The sequence below is a fragment of the Numenius arquata genome, chromosome 3, assembly GCF_964106895.1.
Source record: "Numenius arquata chromosome 3, bNumArq3.hap1.1, whole genome shotgun sequence".
Lineage (NCBI taxonomy): Eukaryota > Metazoa > Chordata > Aves > Charadriiformes > Scolopacidae > Numenius > Numenius arquata.
In genome coordinates, this window is record NC_133578.1 from 73,171,275 (window position 1) to 73,194,936 (window position 23,662).

Below are 23,662 nucleotides of genomic sequence, written 5' to 3' on the forward strand. Positions count from 1 at the left end.
CAGTCTATTTCTTCCTCTGTTTAAAACTTACGACTTTTACATCAGCTGTTCTCAAAATGGTTTAAATGGTGTCAAGTCATATCAGAAGGTCCTTCTCTTGCCCTAAAGAACTTCCAGGCTGCGTGGGTCATTTCCTAACGGTCAGATAAATTCCTCTGGGGGTTACAAAACCAGGCCACAAGAGTGAGACCATTTTTCACTTCATGGCTGTTAAATTCTACTTGCCAACTTCTAACGCACAGAGAGGGTCTCCAAATTGAGTTAATATCAAAGCCAGTATGTGGTTTTCAGGGTTGGTTTCAGGTGCTCACATACCGGGCCACCTCTGAAAGCCATGATTTACTCCCCCTTTTTCCCCCTTCTGCCCTGGAGCATTCGTACATCCTTCCAACTCCCTGCACCATTTCTAGAGGTTCTGAATGGAGAATGGGACAAAGCCACAGTGAGACCGGAACGAAGGATGGGATGATCCCTTTTGGCAGCAGCCCTCAGTTCAGCCAACTTAAGCCAACTCTGAAACCAGAGCAAGGCTCATAAATATTATACACATACATAAACAAGAGGCTTCGTTTTCATACAAACTGCATATTCAACAATTAGGAAACCACAGGTTGCCTATAAACTTTGAAGTTCAACACACTTCAGTGAGTAGATGTAGTTTTATGATCCTAACTTCCTACTACTTCAGTAAAATTAAAGCTATTTTTCTTCCAAACTCCTGTAGGATTATATCATGCCTTGTAAAAACAGAATCAGGAAATTCTGTACCATTTAAATTTTTGCTAGACAATTTCTATTTGGGACACAGCAAAACTGAGTCACCTAAGGAAAATTCTATTAATTACAGAGACAGTGCACAATTCCAAACAAGCATCATACTCCTGAGGCACTAATCTCTTTCTTGGTATGTTTTTTTTTTTCTCCCTACACTATAAATTAATGTTTTTGTAGAAAATAAGCCCCAGTTTGGTCTAAAAAATAAGCGTCCGTTTGAAAGAAATCACTAGTGAGACACCAATGTGATGGGGATAAATCATTCTGCTTCCTTGTGGTAAGATGCTTTTAACATTTAAGCGTGATATATGTGACTTCTTGTTAAAAGTGAATACTTGAGGATACCAGAAAGTTCTTCATCTATATAAAAACATAATGGGCTGAACAAAAGATATTATAAACATATTTAAGAAGAATTTTAAAAGTCTGGAAACTAGAACTGGTGCCACACTGGCCTTTAAAAACCCCAAACATTTGTCACACTAGATTATGGGCTTATAAAATGTGATAAGTGGCTTAGCTTGTTCATCTCTCTATTTTAAATTAATGAAGTTCCTTGATAATAAAAGCATTATCAGAACACCGCAGAGCACTTTCCATGGTTTTGATACATTGCCCAAAACCATCCTGAAACTAAAAATGTCTTCAGCAGCCAATCCAAATAAATTAAATGTATGCAATTAATGAAACAAATATTTTTTGTTACACATTTAACACTCTGAAGAGGAATATATAATATAGATTGAGGAAATAATTCCTATACGTCTGGCATTGTTTCTGGGAATTAGAGGAAAATTCAATCAAGGCATTAACAGCGACGTGCTCAAAGTGTCCTGCAATGAAGATAACTGACCTCCCTCACATGCAGCCTTTACCGCACGATTAGAGTCATGCAGGAGGAGACTACTACCAAGTCTGGTGAGACTATGACCATGTCTGCTAAGAGATATCCCAGATCCCACTGGCTCTCCAGGTTGCTCTACAAAGCAGAATGTGTTACAGCAGTCTCAAGAGCTGAACACTCACAACAAAGCAGCGACTCCAGGACATGTTCTATCTTGGAGGCCTTTCCTAAGTCTAGTAAAACTAATATTTAGAAATATTAGCTTACTGCTGCTCTCGCGTATTTTAAAACCAGCACTGAACCTTTTCACCTGTTGGCCAACCCTAAATTCTTCTAGATGGAAATACCGATAGGTCTCTTTTGGACAAAGATACAGTGTTGGTGGTAAAGGTGAGCAAGTCGCTTTGAGCTTCACTAAATCTGAATGTATTTATTAAGCAGTGGAAAAAATATCTCAGTATATTAAATCCGTAATAGCTGATCTATGATTTTAACCACCTCTCTGATACAGAATCACAGAATGGTTAGAGTTGGAAGGGACCTTAAAGATCATCGAGTTCCAACCCCCCTGCTCTGGGCAGGGACACCTCCCACCAGACCAGGTTGCTCAATATTTCCCTTTTTATGACTTTTTCCTCCAGGTAGAGACCGTAATTTATAGACGATGATAAGCACCAGTAAAAAGTGATGTAGGGTTAGTATCTGAAACAAAATTTCTGAATTTATGACAGAAAAAACGCCCTTCGAGTTTGTAATGTTTAAGAAAAGAAAGAAAATTTGGGTAGAATTACCTTAACATGACTTACATCTGAAGGAGAGAAAGGAGATGAGAATTTATACACCCCCTTTATATTTTACTGACAGGAAAGCCACAAGACACTATCTATTTCTTCTTATCATCTTCCTTTGCATACTGCTTTTAATCTCTTTTAGTCCCTCCTATTTATAAGAATAAAGACACATACACTACCAGTCGTAGCAGTTTGATTTTTTTTCCATTATCAGATGGAATCCTTTAGAAAAACACCTAAAAATCTCTTGAAAAATCAAAACCCAAACCCAACTTGCTTGCAGAGGACAGCAAGTTAATATTTTCTAGAAAAAAAGACTTTTAAAGTCTGGAAAAGTTAAATATTTTGTCATAAATTTCAAAGTTTTGAAGAAGAACATTCAAATCTGTCTTCAAAATGAGAAGTTTGAGTGGCTAAAACCTGATGAATATTTTGTGTATTCAATCTCCATTAATCTCTCTTGTACAGCTGCTTTTTATGCAAGGAGCAGGAGCGGACTCCAGAGCACTTTGATGCTCCCATGCCTGTTAAGCATCATTTCGTAGACTCCTTTCTCATCTGTCACTCCCATTGATCTCACCCACCGACCAAAAAAAAAAAATATCTGTGATACGACCATTTCAATCAAGCTGAACGGACAACTCTTGCAAAGCTATAAACCTTCTTTGCGTCATGCCAGAGCTCTCGTTGCAAACACATGCAGTACCACAGCCCTGTGGGTCTGAAATCATTTTTTTGCCCTTTTCAATTCCAGTTTAGCGGCAAGTGTTAGTTGCACAGCCTGTAAAGTACAATAGCGATTGGCTAACGCCCAAAGCAGGCTGCTTTTTAATCTTAAAATCGGTATAAAATTTATGACTGAAATGCGCGTTAAGTGGTATACGGATATAAAGGTTGCATATCGCACGTAAGTAACACACAGACTAGAAAACATATTACCGTCCCCACTAATTTCATCTGCAGATCCAGGTGGCATGCAAGGAAAGAGAAAAACAGAGGGGGAGAGAGAAGGGACAGAGAAGGGGGAGGGGAAAATATACTATTAAATTCATGAGTAATCCAAAAGTATTCAGACTGCAGTTATCTTATATACCTGACTCAAGAGAAACCAGAAAAGTAGCAGAATTTAAGACTTCTCACCTAAAACCCAAGGGACAAAGATACGTTCTAAGAAGCTTGTGTGATGAAACAAGAGTTAATGACTTTCGAACACAAAATTACACAAAAATTTAATTTGGGAGTGGAACTAGTTTCTTTAAGGCATTGTTAAGAAATGTCCATTTCTGGTTTTATTCAATACTTCACTCCAAATTAGATCTCCTACAGCCAGACGAGTCACTTCAATTTGACTTTGCACATACACACTTACGACTTTGGGTAAGCAGAGTTGGCGTTGACCCTATTCAAAGGAAACGCACTCTTGTGCTATCGCTAAGACACGAGTAAGAAATGGAACCATCTAAGTATTAATTACACAGAGCATATTGCAGTTATACAAAGTCAAAATTTAAACGAGTGGCAAACGGGGCAGCTCTACTGGGAAGACGTTCAAATGAGCACCATATTCTGCGTTTACAGCAGCAGCCCTATCGCACACCAATACCCACAGCACAAGCTGATGCACTTTAGACATTATTTATAAATAAAAGGAAAATGAGCATTAATGTTGTAAAAGTAATGCGCCTATTACTCCAATTCTTCTCACCCCTAACAAAGCCAAACTGGTCCAGACCAAACGCTGAACCAGTACGCAGCCAAAAGCATCACCGTATTCAGTATTTAATTCAAAGTGATTTTGCTGATGCTTATTGTTGCTATTCCATTTCATTCATAAGCATGCTGGATCAGGGGTCCAAGAATGAAGTAAAAATATATTAACCAAAAACCCCATGGGTATACGGGGGCTGCAGAGCCATACAACTGAAATTATTAAAACGTTTGTCATTGTAGAATAATGATGCTTAAAACTAAGTCCCCCATAAAAATGAGGACCAGCAAGCGACACGGCACGAAAATCCAATTCAAAAGGAAGGAAAAGGGGTAGCAGAAATTTAATGACATTATTCTTGGAACTCTGTTTACCTGAGGCTAAAGTAGTAAAAAAAAAAAAACAACCAACCACAGTAACTGCGTTAGTATATTCAGCTTTTGGGTTAAAAAGGCAGCCTATACAAAGAGCAGTGCAGTACCCTTAGGCGGCGGCTCATGGGAACAGAAGACGAAAGGGAGAAAGCGTCTAGCTTTCTTTACTTTATGCTGACAGTGATTGACTCCTTTACACAGAGGCAAGAAAAGGAAAGAGAAAAACAGAAACAAATTATTTGGAAATAAAAGAAAAGAGACAGGAGAGAACATCTACAATGAATGAACGTAAAAGTAAAGGTTTACATTACAGTTCTGTATACGCAAATGGATATAGGAATGTTGTTGAAACTCTAAAGCATATTTACTATTTTCCTTCAAATTCCTTTCTACAGCAAAGTTGTTCTTACTTCAATTTTTTAAAAGTGAGACTAGAATCTATTAAAAAGTCAGCTTTTGCCAACTGTATGTACCATCCATTGACAACACAAAGAACATTGTCTATGCCAGAAGCGTAACCCCCTTTTACAAGCTCCCCATCTAAGTTCTACCAGAGTGGGCTATAGCAAAATTCCGATTTAAGAGGCAGTCACCAGACTATAAACACGGACGTATTGACCTTCTGGACCCTTATAAGAACTTAACACAAAACAAGTATTTCACACAGTAAGGTTACATAGAACAAGGAAAAACACAGTTTCTCCGTCCCACTGAAATACAACACTGACCTATTTTATCATCTGAAATCTGCCACTGGAGTTTTATCCCCAGTGCAGATCTGTCTCACCGATTGACAGTCACTTCTCCAAGGATCTCTGGGTGAGCGCCCCACGGTACTGTCATCACTGTCCCCTTTCCTACTCACCCTACTGCATTTCATTAGCAAAGCGCTTATCAGGAGGAGATTTTTGAGTAGGAGAAAAAGACAAAGAAGTCACAACTGATTTCACAAGGTGAGAAAGAAGGACACAAGACGACACTAAGAACCTGAGGACAGCAGCTCCTTCTATTCCTCGTTATCTGTTCGGTGCTCTCTGCTTTCTTTTTTTCCCCTCTATCTCAGGAAATGTGAGAGGTGGTTTAAAAAGCCAATCAAGTAAAAACCCGCATCTTGTTGCTGGTAGTCCCTCACCGTTAACACTCAAGAAGGTCCAGCCACCTTCAGTTATACAGGCTGGAGGTACAGGTGGTACAAGAGAAGTCCAGTACTACAAAGCAGCATACCGGGACAGCGTACTAGTCAGGAGGAGTGGAAAAGGAGAATTACTTTTTAATAAAAATAACGTCACATTTTTCATGGATTCTGGAAGCCCAAGAACCATCAAAGCAGCTATACTTACACAAAAGCACCGTCTCCACAGAGCTGTGCAGTTTTTAGTGGTCAGACTTTGAGCGATAACGTGCAGAATTTTTTTAAAGGTGTGTATTGCGTTCCATCACGGTCCAATCTGGAGGCCACATATAATTTCATGCATGCAAATCCAATGGGTAACGCACTCCCATGTACAACCCATGCTTTGCCAAGATGGCAATTTTAATCCAAAGTTAAAACAAGTGGGCAAGATTTATCATTGTGTCCTAAACAACAAAGTACCATTATAAAAACCGCTGGGGTAAACAAACAGAAATAGTTTGTCAACTGTGAAAATTTACATGTAATTGAAAAAGAAAAGCACATTGATCAGATTTAATGCTACAAACTAAAAGAGATTCAAGGAGAGGGCAAAATTATTGCCTAAGTTAGTGTATCAGTATTTCCATGTGTAACACGTCACTGCACTCCGAGGGACTTATCTTCCTAACGTCACACAGCACAACTTTCAGCGCTCTCATTCTAACACAAACCTGAGGTAACATTCATAAGAAGCTTTAGACAAAGTATGAAAGAAAAGAAAAAAAAATACTACAGCTATTTTAAGATACTACTGAAATGAGAATAAAGGAATCCGATGCTCCGTACTGAAACGGAAGAGCGGGTATAGAGTCACTGGAAGCAATACAAGCTGCCGAAAAGGGAAGAGATGTTTCAACTCTTGACCCGTCTGCTCAGGGTACAAACCTAATTTAAGCTTGAAATGCTGAAATGCTGTTCACTTGCATTCATCCCTGGGGGCAGAAGATGACTGAAACCTCACTAACCTATTTCATACAAAGGGCACCTCGAAACGACAAAGGTGGTTTTAATTCATGACATCCTGATGCCCTGTGATACGTGGTCCAACTCCTCTTCTGCATTTCTTTGCCTTTATCATTTATTGTTTATAGTCGGTCCAACTATTCTACCTTCTACATGGAAGATTGCTTTGTCTTAAACGCACCACATCTTCACATCCAGCTAAAAGGAAATTTATTTAGGTAATAAGTTGATTCTAAGTTAAGAAAAAGAAGTTCCAAGACTTTTTCAGGAGCTTAGAGAGTACCTGCTTGAAATGAACACCACTGAGAAGGATTTTGACCATTCCACACCGGCTTCCAGTGTGGTGTCTACCTAAATGCCCATAAAGCTCAGAAATGCTGCTGAAAATTGCACTGGACTTCTTTCTTATTTAGTTCCTCTTCTCAATACTAAGTATTCACGAAAATTATTGTGTAAAAAAAAAAGAAATCACTTGCTGTGCAACAGACTATGTTAGAAAGGAAGCATCCACACTAAAGGGCCATTACTACTGGAGCTCCTCGTTGGGATTGTCTGAGTAATGACCCAGTACTGGAAGGCTGAAACCAAATTATATCCCGTTCTATTTAGTCCTAGAATCATAGAATGGTTAGAGTTGGAAGGGACCTTAAAGATCATTGAGTTCCTGAACCAGTTTGAGGAAAAAGACTGAAAAAAATATCCATAGAGGGAATAAATCTATTTGTTTTCAAGCTTTTGAAATAAAATGAGCACTATGCAGCTGTCACATCAAGTATGTTTATACAGAAACAACAAAACCCCAAACCTAATACTGCAGGGAACGTTTCTTCAGTCACACTACAGTGTTATTGCTGGCAAAGCAAAAGTGTCTGCTCAAATCAAATGAATGGATCACAAAGGAGGGGAGCAGGAGGAGAAGAACCCTTTAACCCACACCACAGAGTGACGAAATCAGTGCGGTAACTTCCACAGCACCGAAACAGTGGAAATCCGCCCAGACTGTCACCACAGCTCACTCTAGTCTTCTTGGGCATGAAAAGAAACATTTTAGTCCGTCTAAAATACAAACAAAATACAGCCTATTCAACCGTGATGGGAATCTGAAATACTGTAATTTATTGGCATTAAGGGTATTTTAAATTATATTATCTTATTAATTAGCAGAGTAGCTGGGTGAGTTGAGAAGCAAGTAACTTTGCGAACTTGGAGACTAATGACTTGCTCAAGGTTTGTAAAATTAATCTGTAAAAGACCTTAGGCTTGAACGTCTTCCCGTCTCGTGACCATACAGCACACCTATACCTGCACGGAGCCTTTATAGTCCCCTAATTACTCAATAATTTGAATGTAAAACTATGTAATTTATGCTAACACTGTCAAGTCTTCCTTTTCAGAAGTGGGCTGTAGAGTATGACATAACTGAGGGAGCAGACCCAGTCATAAGCACTCAAGATACAATTTTTCATCTTCAAAATTTACTTAAACTTTTCGGTATTGTCTTTTTGGAGTGACTTGATAAAACGAGCACGTAAAAAAAGCCCAACTTTGCAACTTCAGGCGAAGAACACCTTTCCCCCCTACCAACTAATTCAACTGGAACTAGGAAATCCAAGTCCTACACAAGAAACTCTTTCAGAGTTGAGCACAGGGCAGACCTTCATTCTGAGCACGGGAATCACTAAATAGAGCACACACTGTGCTTTGCAAGAAGAAGCGATTCAACAAAATCGTATTTGTCTTTCCATCCTTGCTCCCAGCTTTGCTTGTGATTAGCCCACACCATTCCCCATACATTCAGGTCCTTTTGCATGCCGACATCTCCCCCGTTAAGAACATTTTAAAGTGTTGTAATACTAAAATCGGGAAGATATTTATTATTTTTTTCACTCCTGTTTGTTGCATTTTGACATTTGGCTCCTGCTACATTTCAGTTTGCTCTAGGTAACCTTCTGGAAGTCTCTCTCACAGATGTACTACACCACATTTGGTACTATACCATATTTGCTAAAAATCTCACTTAAATCACGCTTCTTTCCTCCAAAAGAGAACATTTTTTATTCAAACTGAAATGTCAGCTGACTGGTATGACTAAATTGACAACTACTTCAAACTCAAGATCTGCTCATCAGCAGCACCTTAGAGAAGAACTCTCATGCCACTCTACTGCTGTGACCAGGAGTTAACCACAGGATGTGACTGAAGTGTAATGATATTATACGATCAATTTGGGATTCTAAGGCAGAACCTGGAAACTTGCTGAGAAGCGCCTCTTTCAGGATGTTAAAATCCTGCCGTTCCTATCAGGAAGTTCTCTCCAAGAGATCCGACTTCTCCTTCGCAGGGCACGTTACTGGATGTATCTAAACCATGGGATGCAGTTACAACTTCCTACAGAGTCACTATAAGCAAACAATTTTTCTCTTTTTCCTCTACAGAGAGGCAATGGCACACCAGCATCACTAGAAATTCATGCCATCGTATTACCATGCACCTACAGCTACACCCCTTCCTTTTGATTTTAAAACCCCGCTTGTGTCAGTAACATCAGCTGCGCCAGCTCTAGGGAACAAGATGACAAATAAATTTCTCTTTAAGATACCTGTTTCCCTGTTAAAGGCGCGTGTCCTGGGGTCTGTCACTTAGACGGTCTGAACAGCCTGCCTTACCATCTGAAACAGGGATGGTATTTTTAAACACCTTTCAGTTTCCCCCAAATAACATACTACAGCTAAGAACCAGCACCTGCTTTGAAGCCAGACCAACCCTGTGGCCGCCCCTAAAACCCTCTTCAGGCACATGCCTTCTGCTGGCTCCTGCAGAACGGCTCATCTTCCTCCTTACCATCAACTCTCCAACTCCAGGTCTCTCCCCACAAACGCCTTCTTTTATTCAGCAGTACCTGAATATCCAAGTGTCAAGAGTGACTGCTGAGAATCATAAAATCATTTAGGTTGGAAAAGACCGTGAAGATCGAGTCCAACCATAAACCTCGCGCCGCCAAGGACCGTAACACTGCCAAGGCTTGTTCAATATTCTGCTTGTTCAATACGTGCTGAAACAAGCGGGACTGAAATGTCATCTTCTGTGGCACCGCATGTAAAAGTAACATTTGAGCTACGATGAAAATAATTTATGTCCAGAGGATTCTCTAGAGCAAAGGAAGCCGAGCGACTAGCCAAGGGAAGCAAAAGTGTATTTATTCTTCCTAGTCATATTTATATAAGTGAGGATGGGGCAGCAGAAACCAAAGAACTCTGTGTCCGACAGATGTAAAAAGGGAGCAAGCAAACTAAGGCTTTATTCATTTCATGTTATGAAGAACTTTTTATAATATATAATTGACTCGGTAAATTATTATTTTTGGAAATATGTGTATCAGGAAATACGTGTGTCACCTTACTGAGGCTAATGTTTGCTGTTTCAAAACAAACTGCTGGCCAAAGTAAGTTCCTGTAGACTAGAGTAGAGCACTTCAATAAGGTGACTCCAAGCAAACCAGCAGGAAATCTAGTCAATAAAATTATAGTAAACTGCTATGCTGCTTCTTACAAATTTGATACATTATTTGTCCAGAGCAACTAGTTTCGCCTTGCTGTTTCCTGAGTGAACACTCTTGACTAAGGAGAAAAAATTCTTTTTTTAATGTAAAGACAGAAGTAGAGAGAGAAGGAGATAAAAGCTGGAACTACCTATCCGTTAGCTAAAACACTAATTGCTTCTGGTGAATCACAATAACTTACACCAAAACGTCAGGTATATAACAAACAAACCTGAAATCCAACTCATATTTAATTGGGCTTTTTATTTGAATTTATTTATAAACCCACCCTCACCCCCACCAGATGGAAAATTTGATGGATAAGGTTATTACTATGCTTTAAAAAAAGAGGGGAAGTTTGGTTGGCATCTTACTTGCACACAGGGAAAGGAACAGGTAATTTAAAGAAGCGAGACAGACAAATAATACCAGAAAACCAGAAACAGGAGGAGGCAGTAAGAGGTGTGTGGTGAAACCTGGTTCAGGGACACACAGCCGTAAGAGAACATTTCTTGGCTCCCAGGTCCAGCAATCTGCTGCTCTGGATTCCTGGAACCCACTTCACCCTTCACTAGTTTGAAAAGGCTTTTATTTAGAGTAAGAGGAAAAAAAAAGTATTTAAAAACCTTTTATCTTTGTATGCTTTGGAATACTGCAACATTCGGAAAGAACAAGTTTGCATTTCACTAGACCAGAAATATTTCAAGGTATGTTAATAAATACTGCAAAAAGAAAGACAAGGCATCTTTCATTAACAGGCTCATTTTTCAACCTACAAACCTTCAGACAAATACCTGAATTTTTAGACCACCAAACCATGTTCCACACTGCTTTGGTGGTTCCATTAACCATGTTTTTGGTTATTGCTGGTTTTTCAACTCACTGTGAAACTTTCCTTTAGAACTAAGGGTATTAATACTAAAGATATGTCTGACTGCTCAATTTTCCTGCTCAATGTCCGTCTCAGATTTTTGCTGTTTAGCTTCAGCTTCAGGAGAGGTCTAAAGAAAGTGGAGAAGTCTCATTGAAAACGAATGGCGGAGTTAATTTATGATTTAAACTACCAAAGGCATGAAGGATGTTACAGCTGTCAGTAAGTTATAAAAGCCCGTCTTATTTCAAGCCCTTAGCTCTGAGTCATTTAAATGTCACCAGAGAAAAGCTCTTATTCTGCAAACCGAGACAGCATCACCCACAGCTGGATGCTGTCGGCTGTCAGCCACTGCTGACCTGGAACTCTGGGGTTAACTCAACATCACCTACATCTGTTGCCTCCCTTGTTCCATACTGATGGATCAGTTATATGTGACAACAGGAGTGACACTTACTTCTTCACATCTACATGAAGTATTCCTTCATTTATAACAAGCTGATTCCTTTGGGGACTCAGAGATTCTTACAGAAAGCACCTCCCGAGGAAAAACCCTTATTATGCCACTTCATCCCAACAATCTGTCTGCGGTTTAAATTTAATATACTGACATCCATGCCACAGTCGATGCATTTCAAATTATTTTTGGACAAAAAAACTCAAACTAACAACAAAAAAAAAATATGTCAGTGTTCTATGCACCCGTATTAAAAAGAAGAACCCTTGAGATTGAATAATAAATGCAATGGCTTGAATCATTCTGGAATTATGTCAGCCCTTCCAGCGGTTTGTAACACGGTGTAAGAAGCAAGAATCAAACACAGGGATTTCATTGTGGAAAGATAAAAACCCTTACTACAATATAGGGAAAATACCTAATTGGTTTTGACATTGGTGCTGGAAAGAAAAAGAAGGACATTTTCTGGTTTATTGTTTTGCTTACGGCACCAGGAGCCAGCTTTGCGCCTTACAAATTCCTTGATGGTCGCTTGAAGAACCAACTCATCTCCAGAGCTGCTACTTGGGTTTCTGCTGTGCTACAGCAGAGCTCTGATTTCCCCATCATTCACCTTTCTGTGCTATTACAATTAATTTCCCTACATTAATATCAAAACACTACTTCAAAAGAGTAGAGAAGTGAGTTTGTGCTCAGACAGGAGTACTTCAGCTACAATGCATCAAGCAAGAGATATCCAAATTAGCAAAGTCCAAGTGACAGCAATAAAAGATCATGAAGTAAGCATTTATTACTGCTTTTAATATTTAGAGTATATCAGCATTCTTAGAAAAATTGAAAGGGTGAAAATTTGAGGTGGCAGGGGATTAGGACTTTTTTGTCCTGGAGATTAACTTTGTTTGTGTAAGCGGAGCGATTAAAAAGCACAGCACTAATCACTTAAGAAATTTCAACTTTTTCTAACAGCTAAAACGAGCCACGCAGGTAAGAATAAGAGAGAACATGCTGAGCACGCTTCATGTTTATCTCCCACGCTCGCTTGACAGGTATTGAAGGAAGAAGAGCTGCTATTTGACTCTGGGAGGTAACAGTAACCGATGAAGCTCTCTTTCACCTCTGCAGCTTGATACACGTTTGAATTCCAAATCCTCTCATCTATTTTCTTGCACAAGGTCTGTTTACTCGGGCTTCCTATGCCAAGGGGTGACTCTCAAACGTCTTTAAAAATAGGTTAAGGGTGGGGAAAGGAATCTGAAAAGTAGGAAATTAATCAAAGATCTACATATCTTTCCTCCTTCTCGGTTGAAATATGTTGTTTTTTTGAATACGTGCCACTAAGCGCTCACGTAACTGTTAAAGTGGGGCTGCAGCCTCCCTGCAGGTCTGGGGTGGACGCTCCACTGGGGCACAACATTGGTTCCTGAAGTTTGTAGCCAAATACTAGAAATCTATAGGAACATATCATATTATTAATACACTTCTGCATTGAAAACCTCCTTAATAAGGATTTAGAAATGTATTTCCTACTAAGACACCGAATCAATCCCTCAAAAGGATTTGTTCTGAGATTCTGTAAAAGAAAAACCTTCTCTCTCAAGTATAAAAACTTAAAACAACTGACAATAACAGAAATTGTAGAAGCCTATAAGCTGTAGAAACAACATCTATTACCTCAAATGCTCATCCTTCAATTAACTTGGGATTTTCAATAGGAAAAATTAAGTGCTTTGATCTAAACAGCAGCTACCAAAAAAAAAAGCTATTAAGTTTCTTCTTTCTGAAAAGCGATGATTAATATTTAATTGCCTATTTTCACTTGTCAAAGCTGCTCCTTCATAATTAACACATACTCAGGTAATTTAAGTTCTAGCCCCCGACTTTCTACTTCATTACAAAGCTCAGGGAAAATACTGATGAGCAGCCTTGCTTTGAAGTGTTCTGGCCCTGTGTGACTGCAGGGATCCGGCTGTTCTGGCGAGTGACGCTACCCGGGACGGCTGTAAAAAGTTGTTCTTTAGAAATAACACAACAAAGGCTACAAGCTGCCGTCGCGGGGAAGTCAATAGCCACGTAGCAAAGAAGTGAGCTAACTGTGAGTCAAAAAGCTGCCTAAACATCTGCTAGCTTTACGAATAAACTTGTATATTATTTTTTTTTAATGAGCCTTACCTGACACAGAGACTGTGTGTGACCTTACTCCTTGCTTCTCATTGTTGGCCAGCCTGTAAAACAGAGGTTGGAATCGCTGAATGCTGTACATTCTTCCCGGTCACATACACTGGGAATTCATCCTAACAGGGCACCTACTGTAATTAGCAGGGCCAATCCATTTCCCGCAGCGACAGCTTTGGAGGGGGAGAAAAGTCAAAAAGGAATCTACCATTTCCAACCCATCTGGGGGAGTAAGAGCGCAGAAAATTCGTTACCCTTTTAATTAGCGTACTGATTAACGACGACAGAGCAAACGCGAGGGAAAAAACAAACCCCAAGTTTTATAAACTTTTAAGATCGAGCTGTACGTGTCTAAACAGTGTCAAGGGGTGTAATCCGATGGTGCTTCTGCTTTCTGTATTATCTACTGGAAATAAAGTACGGATTGAGGGTTTGTCTGTAAAATGGCTTATCCTGTCCAACAATTTTAAACGAGTTTACACGTCAAGTAAATGAAGAAAACCGATGTCATTTAAATGCAGTTAAGGTATAAATGTTCACCAGTATCAGAAATTCCAACGAATTCTTCTAAATTTCGTTCACGTACATACAGAAACACAATTTTAATGGTAATAGAGCACTGCGCTTCATGCTTTCAGAAATCTGGAATTTCATCTGGCACAGGCAAATCTTTCCAGATGCAAGATGCTGTTGGCTAGTACTTTTATATATCTGAAAAAAAAAGCCCATTCCTCTGCTGCCAGACTCAGAGCATGTGTGGAGCCTTTGTTTCAACAGAGTCAAGTGTACAAATTCAGTTTTGGTAAACTGTCCCAAAAACGGGAAGAAGCTTTTCCTTCCAACCGTATTTTTATTTCAGAAATCCCTACAAATAAAAAAAAAAGCATAAAATTTACGTAAAAAGTTATTCTGTGCTTCTCGGTTGTATCTATTTAAGTAAAAACAAGTTTTCCTCTTCTATATGAATGCACACTAAATTTACCAATTTCACTGCTTCCAGCCTCGATTTTCATTTCCTTTTCTTTCCTGCATTTTAACTCCTCTCTCTCTGCCCCCCGAGAAAGCTACCTGGCTAGCGAGGACTGCAGCAGGACCTGGGAAGGAAGAGCTACCACTAGTATCCAAATGCCTTCGTTTCTTGCAGATTCAGGAACAAATTGTGTTCCATGCTCCACCCAATAATTTAAAAAGTAATAATAATAATTCTGGACTCCTTCCAGGAATTGAGGAAGAAACAGAATCATAGAATCAAAGAATCATAGAATGGTTAGAGTTGGAAGGGACCTTAAAGACCATCCAGTTCCAACCCCCCTGCCATGGGCAGGGACACCTCCCACCAGACCAGGTTGCTCAAAGCCCCATCCAGCCTGGCCTTGAACACCTCCAGGGATGGGGCAGATGAATGAGGTGGCTGGGTCAAAGCAGGTATGTTCCCCGTGTCCCAAAGGAAAAAGGAAGCGATGAGACACTATAAACAGCTAAATTCCATTTGGTCTTTCAACAGTTATCTCCTCCTACTACTGGGTACTGGTGACACTACCCAAAAAGGTTCAAGAAAAACAATCTGATGAAACTGGCTTTAAACTGGGTCCGAAAGTGGCTACAGAGAAAGCACTCAGATGGCAAATAACAAAACAAAACCAAAAAGTGGTTTGGTTAAAGGACTGGTTTAGGAGGCCACAACAAGAAACTCCACATGGAAAGGGGAGAGAACCATCAAAACTTGCCAGATGGGATAGACATCTCGTCGCTGACACCAGGAGCGCAGAGAATCGGCAGGAAGAACTAATAGGCTTTTCTACCACTGCGTTATGAGATACCAACAGTGTAAGGAGTATTCTTAGTTCAAGTGCAGTTAAATCAGAAATCTTTTCTTATTTACCTTATTGGGAAGGAGAAAAGTGCAGAGAGGTATCTTAGCATACTTTATGTAAGAAATATGAGATGCAGATAGCACGTCTCAGCACATCTTGGATACAGCATCACCATAAAACTAGCCAGAGGAAAAAAGGCAACTCCATTTGCCTGACAGAGATCAGCATTTTCTACAAACCCACAATTACAATCAGAGAAGGATTTTTCTACATTGCTCTATCTTAAAAAAAAATAGATTAAAAAGTATTAGCTACGTAAATGGCATTCTTTATTACATTGAACCTAGAGATTCCAACTCAAACTGGCCCCATTACAGAAATTTTATTAACAAAAGGTGACATGACAGACTTATGATAGGAGAAGGAAAAATATTTCTGTATTTCACATAAGCAGACAAAGGGACAAGCAGGAAAAAAGAGCATAGGCTGACCCACAGATTGAAACCACAATTCAAAACCTGTTTAGCATCACTCCTATAATTACATTTACTCATGGACTCCAAATAAATAGCCTCAATCCCAGTCAAGTCTTTTCCAAAACATCCTTCTTTTGTTACTGTCAGATATGTTCAATGCATTATGCACTTTTTTCCTCTGATTTTATTTCTGATATCTGTGTAGTTTAATGCTGCTGTCAGTCATTTATGCCCCATGGTCCCAAATGACCGCCTGCTATTTGTCCTAGAATCCAAAAGCAACAATAAAAATTAAGCACGTATAAAAAGTCCTAAAGCGTCACTTAAGCAAAGTTATTTTTCAAAAGTTTTTTTTTTAAAAATATTTAAGAAAAGAGAGCGTAACACTTACTTTGGTATTGACGGTAAAGCTCTTTCACCTTCTGTGTGAACAAGAAGAAAACAGGATTAAGATTTTATTGAAGCTTCCAAACAACCTTTCTCAATATGCAATATATACGTGCCTGAAACAGTAATCATCACAGTCTCTCAGGGAAAATATGTTAATCCAAAAGACTCTTCTAGACATATATTTAGAGCAGCGTATCAACACAACTCCTCCTAACCAGTGATACAGACCTTTCAGCAAACTCTTATCTGAGAGAACAACCTATACAGAATATTAAAGTTCTTTTTTATTCTTAACAAATAACTCCAATAAATCACCTTGCAGCAGGTGTGACAATACCTCATCTCTCTAGTAAGAAAGGCTTTTCTTTTATCTCCAAGACACGCTAAGTGCTAACACATAAATAAAACAATTGAAGCCAACTTGGACTTCCAGGCAAGACAATTGAAATAATTAAAGCACGTAACACACCGTATTGATTTCACATTTGGTTGAGATCATACAACAGTAATGTTTAGCAGCCAGAGGCGAAGTTAGCTTTTTGTAAACTATTTTCAAATCCTTGCCGGTCCTTCTCTGATAACGGTATTGCGTAATAAAAACGTGGACGTACACAATCAGGCTTTTTTTCCCCTACTGGATTTGAAGAGACACTTATTGTCCATGTGGGGAAGGACGATGGGGAGGTTACAGATCCTTTAGTAAAACACCAGTGATTTATAGTAAATCCAAGTATGAAGGGAAGGAGGGAAAAGGCAACGAAAATGGATTATCACTCTCTAAATCACTGCAGTACTGATAAAGTGACCCGAGAGAAAAAGGCAGAGCCACACTTTCAGAAAACAGTGATAAAGAGTAATTACGCAAAAATAATATAAATTCTGGCTTGTTCTTATCCTATATTAAAATTTCTGAAATTTCCAAACGTTATAAAAGAAAACTACCATCTCGCCTTTGTGTATTATGGGACTGAGTAGAGAAATGCCCAACACCCAGATGCCACGCATCAGGATGTTTCACCATTTCGAAGGAAGCCTGCCCAATTTTAGTCAAGTCCAATCAGTGAATAGCTACTTAATATCAGTTTAAATTTTTATCAGTCGCTTCATTTATGCTCTTTGCCTGTAAGAGTTAAGTGCGATAACGGAAACACAAATATTAAATTTAAAGTTTTCACACTGGTCTAGTGGGACCTATATACCAAAATATTTATGAAAAACAAAACAAACTTAATGGAAATATGGCAAACACCGTCCAGGTCTGAACCGTTACCAAATTTAGAAAAACTGGATTTTTAACAGATAGCAAGACAGATAATAACCCCAAAACACAGGTTCCTTTAGCAATCAAGAAGGATAATTTATGAGGAGACTTGCAATAAAGATGTAAATTTACAACAGATAGGGGATGGGAAAGCTCCAAGAGGGGAGGAAGCACATCTGTTGGACCCGGAGTCGCTACATGATTTGTTTCTGATGTGCCTTGAAGAATCAAAACTCACTGGGGGTGGGATCTGGGAATGCAGATCGTGGTGGGGACAGCTCTCCTATGAAATGCTTAATTAATATGTTGAGCATTGCTAGAAACTTCAAAAAAAAGAAACCTCAGACAAAATAACCCCACAATTTGTTTTAACTGGAGGGATTCTCCTAACGCTGGCATAAAGAGGAGTGTTCCCAAAGCGCTGTGTAATGTTCCTTTAACTCAATCACTGCTCATCTGCTCTCCGTTAAAACACACCGATAACAGGATCACACAAATAAACACACTCCATTAAATGCATTGATTTATTTTGCATTCACGTCTGCCGGCAAACTACAGTGCAAGGCGCAGTTGTGCCTAATACTGTACAACACAGAGAAAAATCAGAGATCTGGCTCTTAACAGAGCTTAGTGAGTCTACAAGACATAAAAGCTGAATGATCAGCAAACCCGGTCAGAGGAGGACAAGAATTAGAAAGAAAAAGTGCAAATGGAGTGGGGTCAATTTTTATTGCCACCTACAGCAGCAGTGAGTCAGGACCCACCTGCCCTGCTAACCTGAGACGGGGGTTGCTTCTATGCATCATGGAACACATAGAGGAAGAGGAGAATCATAGAATCGTCTAGGTTGGAAGAGACCCTTGGGATCATCAAGTCCAACCATCTACCCTACTCTACAAAGTTCTCCCCTACACCATATCCCCCAACACCACATCTAAACGGCTCTTAAACACATCCAGGGATGGTGACTCAACCCCCTCCCTGGGCAGCCTATTCCAATGCCCGACCACTCTTTCTGTGAAAAATTCTTTCCTAATGTTCAGTCTAAACCTACCCTGTTGGAGCTTGAAGCCCAGGAAGGAGAAGGAGATGGAAGTCCCGTAGAGACTTGGACTGGGAACTCCTCCCTCACTTGGGCAAGAGCAGCCCAGAGGGTGACAGAGCAGGGTTGGGCTGGGAAATGGAAACACACATGACGGGAGCGCAATCGGTGTCACAAAGCAGAGCTTGGGCACTGGATGAACAGAGCGAAGACCTGATGAAGGGCTTGACTGCCTGCGGTTGCTGCTGCGAGTGGCACAACTGGAAACCCTCAGGCAGAGGTACTTTGTGGATTTAAGAACATGTACGGGAAGGGAAGGGAAGGGAAGGGAAGGGAAGGGAAGGGAAGGGAAGGGAAGGGAAGGGAAGGGAAGGGAAGGGAAGGGAAGGGAAGGGAAGGGAAGGGAAGGGAAGGGAAGGGAAGGGAAGGGAAGGGAAGGGAAGGGAAGGGAAGGGAAGGGAAGGGAAGGGAAGGGAAGGGAAGGGAAGGGAAGGGAAGGGAAGGGAAGGGAAGGGAAGGGAAGGGAAGGGAAGGGAAGGGAAGGGAAGGGAAGGGAAGGGAAGGGAAGGGAAGGGAAGGGAAGGGAAGGGAAGGGAAGGGAAGGGAAGGGAAGGGAAGGGAAGGGAAGGGAAGGGAAGGGAAGGGAAGGGAAGGGAAGGGAAGGGAAGGGAAGCCATTCTAGTAGAGGAAAAGCCGATAATAGCATTGGCAACGTAGACTGAATGGACACAATTTCTAAAACAGCACCAGTGCAGAATGGGATTTACTCTACCTACGCGCCTCTAAAGGAAAAAGCAGACGACAGAGTCCTCCATTAGCTTAGCATGACTGAGAGGTGGGGAGAGGTAACATGTTAAGATATGAAAAAGTTTTAAAAGCTCAACTTTGGCTACTAGAGCTCAGGCTGATAAACAGCCAAACCACTGGGTGTTAGAAGGAAAGTTCTGGGAGTGAATAATGGCTGTAACAAACCGCAAAGCATGATTTTTTTAGAAAAGAAGAGGCACAAAAGACAATCGCTCACAGGTTTAGACTGGATTAATGAAATTAATATCTTGGTTTGCGATGCCAACTGTATTTCTAGTTTATTAACCAGAATTATCACTGATGCCAGCTCATCCTTTTGGTGTCAAATTTTCATGCCAATGGTTCATCATCCCCGAGCTGTGCACCAGGTTGGCTGGAAGGGCTGACAAGAGCTGCTTGTGTTGGAGCTAAGGGTTAGTCACACACACTAAGGGTCAGTAATAACAAACAAATATGCAAATTTAAGAATAATTTGAACAATTACTAAGTGCTGTCAAAATATCTGACACCCTGCAACCACATTTCTTCATTACTGAATGACCAAGTTTCAGTTTTTCCTCTTTTCCTTCCATGCTCGGGCAGGATGCTACGTATGGAACTGGGAAAGACCTGAACTATGTCAATAATGTTATTCCATTTGAAAAACTACAGGGAAAACCAGGGGCACAGAAAAGCGAAAACATGGCTAAAAACTCATCTTTAGACTGGAGAGCTTCTGGGATGGTTTGTCTACTTTCTTGTATTACAAATAGGGAAGAAGGAAACAGCTTATTCATTGTTTTAGATACCAAAAATGTTGGATTGATTTCCAGAAGTTAAGATTAGTACAGGAGGACAGAAATTTCCATTCTTAAGCAGCTTTGCTTGGGTGTTTTTCAATAATTAAAACTGGCTGAAATTAGAAATTCTAATGAAATTTAATTAAAATTCTCTCTTTAAAGTTAGGTGTACCAGCACCCTGGCCTCACTGCTTCTGGCTGGTGGGTTGCTATAAAATCCACTGATCAGCACTACAAAATGCATATCTCTGCTTTAGTTCTATTTTATGAGAAAGGCTCATGAGACTTCTCTTGAAGTTTTTAAACAGGGTATCCTAGGATGATACTCCTCCTGGGAGGAAGGTAGGTATTTTTAAAAATTAACACTAGTCAGAACCTTAATCAAGTGCATTCTAACCAAACTCTCCGAATTTCCACTCGTATATTAGGGAATCACATTCAAGACAACACATCCCTCTTACGAGTGCCTTTAATTACAATTTATTTACACCTGCTAGTTAAGTTCGGAATAGCGCAAAGCAGCGATTACTGAAAACTTGTCTCAATTATCAGCCATTAAGTAATTTTTGATGGAGTGATGCTTACTCTCAGTGCGTCTCGTAACAAAAATACCTGATGGTTCCTCCCTGAAAGACAAGAGCTTTCAAGTGAGGTTTTTGCCGATACCTTGTGTCTTCTATTCGAACACAAAATAATCTAGGTATGAGTCTAGTAACTACCAGAACGAAACACCTCCTTACCTTTCTGTGGCCTGATAATAAAAGACTGCGTAGCTCCGTTCACCAGCCGGCAGTAGCCGTCTATCAAGTCAGCCATGTTCTCCGCAATGGTTAAGGATGGTGCTGTCACCGTCAGAGGCTGAAGAAGGAAAAAAAAAACCAAGTCACCAACAAAGAGGAATTATTGTAGTTGCAAACACTGAGCAGAACAGCTGTGTCATTGCATCAGAACTTCACGCACACTTGCAAACAGTAAACAGAAAAACGTGGGTGAGGAAGAACTATCAGATTCTTGCTTTACCTCTGCTGTCGCAAATTTGGAATGCAAAGTTCAGAAAGCACGGCTGATAAAACCCTCCACCCAAATGTAATATTAATAGGGACTTATTAAGTGGTTTCCTGCCTAAACTTTCAGTCAACCATGGTTCATCACAACTCCTATGACTTTCACAGCTATAATTATGACAATTCTGAAGAAGCTGCTTATTCCTTACAGCTCTTCCAGGTGCTATCTTTTTTGCACCCTTTTGCAGCAAGTTATTCTCCGCCTTAAAAAGTAACCTTCCCAATTTCAAAAAAGATTAAAAAAATAATAAAAAGAATACAGTCAGTGGAAAAGACGAGAGACATACAGACAAGCTATTAATTTTAATACCACCAACATTCATCATCCTCTGCACAGATTTGCCTGTCTGGCTCTACCACAGTGACTGTTTTCCAGTTGCACCAAGGAGATTTGATTTCACTTCCAGCTCTGTCTCTATAATATGAGGGAACAAATTTTCCCTCTTTCATATTTCCCCTTTCCACAAAAGTGGAATTGCTCAGTTTCCTCTTTAAGGCATAGCATCACATACACATGCAGGTTTCAATTAAGTTGCATTTAAGAGCTAGTATTTTTAAATTAAGCTCCTTTTACAAGTATCAAAGCACCTGAGGCAAAACCCAAAACATGTAATGAGCTCTAAATCTGTTGTAAAACCAAATGTTTTAGTATAACGATGGCAGCTCACACTCAACTTCCCCTTCCCCTTAAGGAACAAGAAAAAACAAACAACTGCAGAATGCTTGGAATGTAAAAATGTTAAAATACAACGCACAGGCTGTAACTACAGGAGGAGCAAGAGAGTTTAACACTAACTGAAGTATTTATACACATACACAGACAGGCAGTGCCCACCTTAAACAGGCACGTGCAAAAGCGCAGTACACATTTAGTATAACCTTACACTGACAGCAGAAAAATCCAGAATGAAGTACACACACCAGAACAGAAGTACAATATACAGAATATTTTCATTAAGAGTATACTATTCTCCACCCCTTCCCAGGAAAACCAAAGCTAGGAAGTTTACGACAACTCTCAATATCATACCTCAGGTGCACCTGCTATCTTGAGCTGCAACATCCCTTTTCTGTCCTTGTCTTCACTGTTTGAATACTGGATAGTTTGTACTTGATTAAAGTCTGCTAGATGAGTCGGCTGCAGAAAGGTAATGGAAAAAGTGAAGAAAATTTCAAAATTAGTGGAAAATACTTAGCCATTATTCCCCATGTTGCAAATGCACGTGTAGAATTTGATCTCCAAATTACACTTGTAGAAGTCTGTTCCTCTGTTTTTTCCTACAATGTCGTTAGGCTTCGGCTAACGACATATTCAAATATCCACAGTGTTTGCAAAATGAAGCCAAGCTCCAAGTTTGCCTACAGAGGTCAGTGTTGAGTAACTCCAGGCACTCGCTGAAGCACTTGGTGGAAACAACCTCTTGCAGGTCAGACTCAACAGTTGTCCCCCTGGAACATGCACTCACAGTGCACCGAGCACAAACCAGACTAGTTGTACAAGGTACGTTCTTATACCCAGCTACGTATTCCCAATCTCCAGAACTTTTCACTACCTTTCAGCGAATTTAAGCAGAAGTTGGACATGGAGTCAACTGAAGTCATGACTGTGAAGGTCCCAAGCATTTTGCTACAAGAACCTGTCTGAACACACTTCCTTGCACCATGGAGGTGCATGGGAAATACCATGACACGATCCATATCGGGTGATGAGAAGGCCATTAAGGGTATGAAGTAAAGCAAATAAGCCAGCAATGACTGCACGAGCCCTCAACGCTAACTGATTAAACACGCTCTTCGTTTACACATTCCTAACAAAGAGGAGAATAATTTAGAATAATTTTCATGTTTCCCTGTTAAAAAGCCACCGATAACGCTCTAAATTCTACAAGTGAGCACTTCGCTGGGTACGCGAAAAAAAAAGGCTGACACCATCTCTCTCCTTAACCCAGGTGCATTTTCTCCAATCCCAAATCCTGAGTTAATAATATCTGAGTAACAGCTGTACACGCTGAATTTCCCAGCTCTTCTGTGTTCAACTCAAAAGATCAGACTTGCCATTCCCCTTTGTGTGGAGTTCAGTTCACAACAGGTCACGGTTGTTAAGACAGTAACTGAGAAAAGAAAACAGAAGGAAGACTTACATTTGCACCCTTGTCTGTCAGGTAACTGATTCCTTCTTCTGGGCCGATCGCCAGCTCCACGGAAATAATCCAGCTCGACTTCAGAATGGAAGGAGAAAGGCAGGGCAAAATTTCAACAGGAAGACAAGACCTTATTATGGAACACTATCCTCCAATGTTATAATTACAGTTTTTACTAATTAATCTCCAGAAGCTTTGAAACTCTTCAAGCAATTTAAAAGA

At 40.1% G+C, this 23,662-nt stretch overlaps 1 protein-coding gene across 12 annotated transcripts in view; it reads right to left on the reverse strand.

The window, feature by feature from the left end:
- The window catches only part of PTK2 (protein tyrosine kinase 2), a 219,819-nt gene that overhangs the window by 50,955 nt on the left and 145,202 nt on the right, over nt 1–23,662 (reverse strand). For 6 of the 12 annotated variants that reach the window (XM_074145771.1, XM_074145769.1, XM_074145770.1 and 3 more), the window contains 7 exons: nt 23,441–23,518; nt 22,330–22,437; nt 20,976–21,093; nt 16,348–16,378; nt 13,664–13,716; nt 4,599–4,682; nt 3,349–3,366 (listed from right to left, as the gene is read on the reverse strand). In XM_074145771.1, the coding sequence (XP_074001872.1) occupies nt 3,349–3,366; nt 4,599–4,682; nt 13,664–13,716; nt 16,348–16,378; nt 20,976–21,093; nt 22,330–22,437; nt 23,441–23,518 (490 nt within the window). The remainder of the gene's footprint in view (nt 1–3,348; nt 3,367–4,598; nt 4,683–13,663; nt 13,717–16,347; nt 16,379–20,975; nt 21,094–22,329; nt 22,438–23,440; nt 23,519–23,662) is intronic. The other 6 variants (XM_074145772.1, XM_074145777.1, XM_074145778.1 and 3 more) reach the window with 2 other exon arrangements.